We start from the raw sequence: 8,757 nt of genomic DNA, 5'->3' as shown, positions 1-8,757 counted from the left end.
AAAAAAAAAATGGTTTCATCCATTCAAATTGTGTCCTCTGCCTGGGCCTTGCATTCAGCTGCTTTTTCGCACTGTATTCTGTTTTGCTCCAAGGGATGCCAGTTGAATGTCGAAGCAGCTTAGGATGACAGCAATGGCAGGGTTAGGAGGAGGGCGAGATCTGAATGCAAACTGGCTGGCTTGTGTTGGAGAATGACAGATTTTTTTTATTGGAAACACAACTTACATTCCATTCTTTTTCAAAGATGAAGAAGTTCTTTTTCAATATGTGAAAAGTTAATATTCAGGGAATGATGAAAGGACGAGATGACTGGTCGGATAGTTTAGAGTATATCAGAGGCCATATGACAGTGGAGCGTGAAGTTTGTGAACTATCTTACTTGAGCTCATGTATTCCATCTGGTGTTGCCGGGACATTGTATCTTCTCATGTAATCGTGCATCTCAGGGAAACTCTTCTTGAGGTAGTCCTCTGCGCTGCTTTCTCTCACTGTGGCGAATCGGAATCCCTGAGAGGGATGGTGCAACTGCAGAAAAGAAGAAACAAAGCCATCTTAGCATGGCCTTTAAAATGCCTTCAAAAAACATTATTGCTGATTAATATTGAGCTCCTGTGAAACTCTATACTAATTTCTTTTCTCTTTTCATTTTTGACTCTCAATATCCCTGCATTCAGAGATAGATAGATAGATAGATAGATAGATATTTATTGATCCCAAAAAAATGGGAAATTACAGTGTTACAGCAGCACACAAAATATACATACATAGAATATACATGAAATAATTATAATATAATAACAAATATAAGATAAAAATATAAGAATGTAGAAACAAATATTTAAGTATATACAAGATGGGAAAAACAAAAACAAAATGTGCAGCTTTTGTAAATATGACCCAGTCGTGCCGGTTGCCCTTATTGTAGTATTGTGTGTCTCTAGTCCTCATCTACCCCCCAGGGATGACGTGTTGAAGAGTTTTATTGAGAGTTGGCAAAAGCATCAATTACATTACGTCAATTGCCCTTCCTAAAGTGGTCTAATAATTACATTCAGTCTAAAAGACTTACTTTCACAAGGGCACTTCTAAAATTTAGAAAAGATACCAAATCCTCCGGTTTGCAGTAATGTCAAGTGTACATCAAGGATATAAACAAAAGAATAATTCCACAACAGCCTGAACTTGAGAGACTCAACAACCATCTTTGCAAAGACAGACAAAAATTGGTGTAAAACGGTGTAACAGAATTACAAATGGAACCTAGTCAATTTCAAAACCACACTTCAAACGCCAACTTTAGAAACTGCCGTTGTTTGTAGTGTTGCACTTTCCTGACTTCTGTACCTTTGGGTCATGTATCCCTGACAGTTGTTCATAGGTCTTTTCCCCGACCATGACGGCAGCTAGATTAGCAGTGTAGGTGGACAGACAGAACAGACAGAAGATGGCCCAGAGGTTCATCAGCAGGCGGCCTGTCCAGCACTTTGGCGGCTTGATGGCCACTGTTCTCCCGAAGAGAATGGCGTAGCACACGTTTAGAGCTGAGGAGAAGGAGAACACCCGGTCGCGGTTGCGTCCACGTGGCGTCATACCAAACGGGCTGTGCCACTCATACAAGGTGAGGAAGATGGCGGTAACGTGGAGGGAGACGAAGATGCCTAGCCACATGGACCAGTGAAGAGGCCACATGAAGGCACCAATGGGTGCAGCTGTGTCGCGGGTACGAACCTGGGCAGAAGTGGGGATGGGAGGGGGCGATACAGGATTGGAAAACTTTCATTACTTTGATAGTATGAAATTAGTGTTATAAGATAGTGATGTTTTACAGGCTTCAGTGGGGTTAGGCCTGGACAATCAAAAAAACAGGTGTGGATGGAAATCGGAGAGTATTCACAGTATGCCTGGTATATACAGGATTACCTTTTTGTTGGGTTATGTGCCACGGCTGTTTCAGCGTTGAGTAAGGTGTTTGGTTTTTTACTCATAAGAAATTCATTAAATTTGATGAATGCTATACATAGGTTGTTTGCTTGTTTTGACAATTAGACTAGGAAATGAAACAATCTCACAAAACGTCACAGAAGCATTATGATGTAATATGTTGGGAGCAGGCTAGATACGAATAAACACAAAACAGTTCACACAGGGAAGCTACAAATTCAGAAGGTCAACGATCATTTTCTTCATTATCCAACGGAGTACTGGTTTCAAATGCAAATCTACTGGTAAAGGGGCTATTTGAGACACTGGTGTTGGATGGTGTGGTAGGGAGAGATACTTACAGATAAAGGAGGGACATATACCATAGACAATACAAGAAACATCTATTGTAAATAAATCAGAACATCTCCCACTGTAGTGGCATGTTAAGAGGAACAGAGGGGAGAGGGATTACCTGTCAGCCGGGGAGACTAGGTACAGTAATTGTAGTAATAGGGTCGACCACATAGCCGTCCACTTACCAGTCTGCACCCATATGGGGAATTGCATCAGAATCCAATAACGTAGAGCTTGCAGGTATAAAACACTGCTATATTGATACTGACCAGCAGCATACCAAGCACAGAGAGTTGAGATGAGGTCATTGACAGAGAGCGGTGAAGCATGGGGGTCAAATAGTCACAGGACTAAGACATATAAGACGTTTAAAGAAACAAAAGAAAAAAATCTGTGTCAAATGAGGAAAAAAAGAAAAAAATCTGTATCAAATGAGGAAAAAAAGAAGTGAAGAGGAAGAGAGAGAGAGCAGTACTGACCAGTATTCCCAGGCTGGTGGAGAAGAAGGGCGAGGTGAAGTCAATGACTTGGCTTCTGGCCGAATTGATGCTAAAGGATGTCACTGCCAGGTGGGCAGCGCCACTGAGCAGATCCCCCACCAATCCTGTCCAGCGACCATTCTTGAACCCCCCATACTTCCCATCTCCTACAATATAGAGGTCGAAAGTGAAGCCCATGTCCTCTGCCAGCTTCTCCAGCAGGTCAATGCAGTAACCATAACAACACTTCTTCAGATCTGTGGGAACAGAATGGTTGTGTCCCGCAAGGTTCTGGAAAAATCCTTTCAAAACCGAAGATTCATTGGTGAGCGGGTCGAGGCACAGCTGGCCCGCGGGACACAACCCGTCCCCGTCCACCTCTCGGGTGAATACAAACGGGTGCTCCACCAGCGTCACCACCCGCATGTGCAGCCGTGTGGATCGGCGCCAGTCTCCTCCACCTCCAGATCCCTGATAGCTTGGCCAGGCCCGCTGGTCCATCAGAACGTTCCCTCTGTGCCAGCGTCCCAGGCGGGTCCAGGTTGGCTGGCCTAGGGGGTCCAGCTGGAGGGACCAGATGTAGTGATGGGCCTCTGAGATGACATTCTGGCTGTGAGTGTCTCTGGATATAAAACCGGTCTGGCCCTCAAATGATGTGTTGGATAGAAATCTGAGGGGAATAAAGGGAAAGAGAAAAAAAGGGGGAAAAGGAGGAGAAGTTGAAGGAGGATGAGCAAGAAACAGGATAGCAGAAGAGTAAGAGGAGGACATCATTTAAGTTGACCTATACACACAGGATCTCCACATAAGGTTGTCCTTCCTTGTAGGTGTGTCCTACAACTTAAACTGAAACTGCGGACAATAGTCCAAAGTATGAAAAGAAAACCAAAACAAAGTTAGATATTTTTATTGTTTAATTGAATGTGTGGTGTGGTGTACGGTTACAACCGTAATTTGAAGTTTGAAATAGCTTTCTTCATAATGAAGATGTTGTTGGACATCAAACTGAAATGGGTTTAAGCATTCAAAGCTTTGTCACTATTCTCTATGATAAGAAAATGCATTTGACCAGCGTCATAAATAGTTGCATCCCTCAATATACCAGACATTTTGATGTATGTGGAATTAGTATGATAGCTGCAATCACTGCTGCAAAGGGAATTATATTAGGCTGAATGATAATTTTTACTTTTTTAAAATTATTTATAGTGTTTATTGATCCCCAGTGGGGAAATTACAATTTACACTCTGTTTTTGTAAGTAATCACTACACACAGGGCTAAAATACACACACACACGCTCAGGACCTATTCATGCACAAATGGAGAGATGTCAGAATGAGTGGGGTGCCAGTGCCCTGAGCGGTGGGGGTGGGGATACGGTGCCTTGCTCTAGAGCACAAGGCAGTGCTCAGGAGGTGAACTGGCATCTGTCAAGCTACCGATTTGTACTTGGGACTTGAACCAACAACCCTCCAGTTCCCAACCCAACGCCCTACGGAGTGAGCTACTGCCACCCCAACGTTACTCATCGATGCCATCTAAACCGGAGGGCAGATGTTAATGTTAAGTTATAAAGCATTGTTGTTGTTTGTGTACACATAGATTACTAAAAAGAAAGGTTGTGAACTACTCACTTTAGCTGTTGGTGTTTCCGGTCGCTGAAATCTCGCCAGTCCAAAAGAGTCGATTTCCAAATGCAACGTAACAGGGAGGAGAGTAAAAATGGAAAGCTCCTAAAGCTTAGTTCCATATAAATGCACGGATAATTTTTTTGTCGTTAGTGAAAAACAATATTGACCTTGTAGTTGAAAAAAGGAGCCTCCTAAAAGAATTATATTTCCTCCTATGGAGTCCGTTCAATCACATTTGGAGAACAACACTTTTTAACTGACAAGATGGCGGACAGCGTAAACAACTGCTAAAGTGAGTTGTTCAAAACTTCTTTTCTTCTTTTTAGTAAAGTCTGTGTACATAAACAATGTTCTCAATGCTGGAGTTCATGTGTAGAGCCCCCTGGTGATCCTCCGAGCAAAGTTTCATGTTGTGTCGAGCCTTCTTAGTGTTTTAAAAAATAGACATTTTGATACTATCATAGTAGTGCCCCCGCACTCCCATTCAAAAGGCCATTTGACAAAAAAACAATAATACAATGAATCTTAAAAGTAGTGTTTCCATTCTAATTTTGTGTTTAAATCTTGATTAAAAAATCTTAATCTTAAATTTTGAAATTACTGGTTTATAGTAACTGAAAGATTGTGGTCATGAGTTAAAAAGGAAAACATAAATTGCAAACAGTCTTACTTATCAAAGCCACATGCTTTGTTGACTCATCTGTCCACTGCAGCCCGCTCCCTGAGAGACTTTGCTGTGACAACATCACACTACACTAATTCTGACTTTTGTAAATGTAGAAAAATGTCCTGACAACATCACGCTACACTGCTTCAGACTTCTGTACAAAAGTATGTCCTTGCAGGCATTTAAACATGACCAAAAACAACCAATGCTGCAGTTTTGCTTAAAATTCAGACTATGGTTGACAAAATCTGAAACTTCATGACCCTCTCACTGTACATTTGTTGAAGATCTTCTTGAATGAAGTGACTTGTATCGATGTATATATCATATCTTATTTATGCAGGCAGAAAGATAACATGTCAAGTTAACGGCAAGATGGACAGCTGCTGAAGAAGTTTTCTGCTGGCTTGCTTTTTTTTTCTAAAATTGCCAATAAGAAAACCACCTTTTCCAGAAATGTTAGGATTCCTGTAGCTAGGATTTACAGGCTTAAATGTACGATTATATTTTACCCTTGGATGGTTTATACAAAAATCCCAATTTAAGGGTGTAACACTAGCACCGGATAGGTGTATTATCTAGGTGTCCTCAGTGGCTGTCTGGAGTTTGTTAGTGAGTGTGTGTGTGTGTGTGTGTGTGTGTGTGTGTGTGTGTGTGTGTGTGTGTGTGGTGTGTGAGAGAGACAGGATAAGACAGACCATGGTCCAGTGATTACGCCATCTCTTTCACTGAGCCATGCTACTGGCTGTCTGAGAGTGTCAGTACCAAAGCAACACACCACACACACACACACACACACACACACACACACATACACACACACAAAAACACACTGGAATGGATATGTTTGGATCTAAGAAAGAAGCAGGCATCCATCCTACACCTCTCAAAATGACTTCAGGAGGTAATGACGTAAATGATGTAACCTTTTAGACATGTCTCTTTCATGTCACCTTGCTCACAGTTTAAAAAATCCCTTTTCCACCACCTTGTCTACTTTCCTACATCTTTAACCGGTGGTAAGTCAACCTGACAGCTCAACTAGTTTGTCTGAAGGTCAGTGTCTTTACTGCGGCTTGTAGATGTTAAGCTACTTGGGGAGTGTCTTTTTTATCTCGTACACAATGGAAGTGCCATGCTCCTACACATTCCTGACAGCGCACAGTCTGTAGCATGTTCAAGGTGAAATGTCACATTGATTTAAAAAGGGCATATATTGTACTAGTTAATATTTCGTGTTTAGTCAAGACAATACAATTTTAGTGTGTATTATTGTTGGAATGTGAAGTGACAGACCGTTTCAGACAAGCAGGGTATGTCTGCAGAGTAGCGTCGTATAAGAGGAGCTGAGTTTCGTGATTTTGCCTGCAGCTGAAAACCGCATCTTAGAAAGTCAGGGATGCTCTCTTTCACTCAAAGGTCACTCTAACATTGCTCTATACCACTAGTTCAACAAACATGACATGCTACAACAAACACTAATAGAAATGTTAAGTGAAAAAATATAAATATAAGTGCTGTGAGTGTACATGTGGATTTTCTCATGGAGCTCTTTTTAAGGGATTTGATGGACCATTTTCTGTCATGCATGAATGTGGAGCAGGCAGGGTGCAGTGAGTAGAAAACTCTGCCGAGTGGAGTGATTACACTGACTGTGGAGCAGTAATTGCTGTCACTCCACTCACATAATCAGAAATCCTGGGTACTCATTACAGCCGGGCTCAATCCTTGTTGGCTCCATAGACATTGATGAACTATTGATTTGCTCTTATCAGACTGGTTTGCTTGGTGCTGTGTGTGATGACGTAGAATATTTGTGAAGTCAGGTATAGTCTAGAAACCAGAACATTGCTTTACCTTCACAGTCTGGAGTCAGTTACTTCCTGTTCTATAGTGGAACGTAACTACACATTTACAGTTATGAGGGGCTTGACCTTTACTTGAATACTACCATTTTATACTTTTACTTTGCTACAATAGGGAAATACTCTACTTTTTACTAAATTGTAGTTACAGTGGGGCTCGAAAATTTGGGCACCCCAGGTGAAAAAATTTATTAAATGTGCAGAAAGCAGCCAAGAAAAGATGGAAAAATCTCCAAAAGGCATCAAATGACTGATTAGACATTTTTATAATATGTCACAAAAAGTTCGATTTTATTTCCATCATTTACACTTTCAAATTAAAAGAAAACAAAAAGGGATATACTCTGCAGGGTGCCCACACTTTTGCAGATGCCATTTTTTTGTTTTCTGTTATATCTGGAAATAAACTCTAACTTTTGTGACATATTATATGAATGTCTAATCTGTCATGTGATGCCTTTTGGACATTTTTCCATCTTTTCTTGGCTTCTTTATGCATATTAATATAAATTTATAAAAACCTGGGGTGCCCAAACTTTTGAACCCCACTGTATAGTTGCTAATAACTTAACACATTTAGATAGAAAGACATGCAATATTTTTATTAAATATGATGCTTTGTTTAAGATCCAACTACGCAAATGTTGGTAAAATCACTCACAAAGAAAAGTTTTCTCCACTGTGTACTCTTGATGCACAATATGTAGTTTTGTTGCTAGGGGTCTCTCACTCAAAAGAACAAAAGACGGAGCAATGGCATTATTGAAGTAATTTATAATGACGAATTATCCGCTGATGTCTTCTCCTCCGCAGAGGGCTCCCCGGTAAAATAAATCGGTTAAAAAACCTAGTTTCATGTTAAAAATCTGTGTTTTTCAATTGATTTGTGGCACACCGGGGGAAGGATCTGGAGCTGAGCTGCCGCTAACCTTTGCTCAGCTGGTCAATTACTTAAAATCTTCATCCGGTTAAAACAGAGTTAAAAACGACCAAGATCTATGAAGTCTATTGTACAAATGTGGCTGACAACTGCATGAAAAGTAAATTCATGACAACTTCTGGCAGACAACCAGACCCATACGCAAAGGGGATACAACACCATAAACTGGTGAGGGTGACCAAAGAACAAGGACCATGTCCTTAAATGAAATGACAGATTTTTCTGGGTTTTACCATTGTTGAAACGTTTGGTATACTGTAAGTACACAACTCATTACAATATATATAGGTTATTGAAGGTTGAAAAACATAACATAACATCACAGATGTTTTTTTTAAGGACAACACCAGAAACAATATAATTTGGGAGTCGGACAGCAAGATCCTTCTCTTCAGAGACGCTCCCGATATGGTACTGCGGAGGACGGAACAAAACCAGAACGCAGCACAGACGTGCCCAGTGGGGAATCAGAGTCATGGTGTTAAAGTTCTTAAGTTAAAAAGCTTTTTGTCCTTTTTGTATCTATTTTGTTTTTTCTAACTGTAACAGGGTTGAGGGTGGGGGTTGGTGAGGGGTTCTGATTTTGTATGTCTGTTCCTTTGATTACCTTGTTTGTGAAATATACATGTAAAAAAGGCTTCAATAAAAATGTGGCTCAGCGTAAATTCTTTCAGGAAGACCTTACTATTATTTGATGCACTCTTAAATCAATTCAGCTGTTGTCCTAATAAATGTATATTTTATCATGTGTGTATAACTGTTGCATATATGCAACTAGTCTCTCCTGTTTAAAAAGATTTCAGTGTAAATCCCGAACCTCTTAATCAATGCTCTACCTAACTCGAATCAGCTGTTGGAGACGTTCACCTTCCTGCTAAACCAATCAGAATCGTTA

The 8,757-nt window shown here is 40.6% G+C and overlaps 1 protein-coding gene across 1 annotated transcript in view; it reads right to left on the bottom strand.

Annotated features, from left to right (window-relative positions):
* Nucleotides 1-8,757, bottom strand: part of grin3a (glutamate receptor, ionotropic, N-methyl-D-aspartate 3A) — a 57,912-nt gene that overhangs the window by 27,820 nt on the left and 21,335 nt on the right. The window contains exons 3-5 of the mRNA XM_032539610.1: nt 2,758-3,427; nt 1,346-1,729; nt 381-526 (exon numbers count right to left, since the gene is read on the bottom strand). Of these exons, the coding sequence (XP_032395501.1) occupies nt 381-526; nt 1,346-1,729; nt 2,758-3,427 (1,200 nt within the window). The remainder of the gene's footprint in view (nt 1-380; nt 527-1,345; nt 1,730-2,757; nt 3,428-8,757) is intronic.

The sequence above is a fragment of the Etheostoma spectabile genome, chromosome 16 (assembly GCF_008692095.1).
Source record: "Etheostoma spectabile isolate EspeVRDwgs_2016 chromosome 16, UIUC_Espe_1.0, whole genome shotgun sequence".
Classification (NCBI taxonomy): domain Eukaryota; kingdom Metazoa; phylum Chordata; class Actinopteri; order Perciformes; family Percidae; genus Etheostoma; species Etheostoma spectabile.
This window is presented reverse-complemented; position numbering and strand designations above follow the sequence as displayed.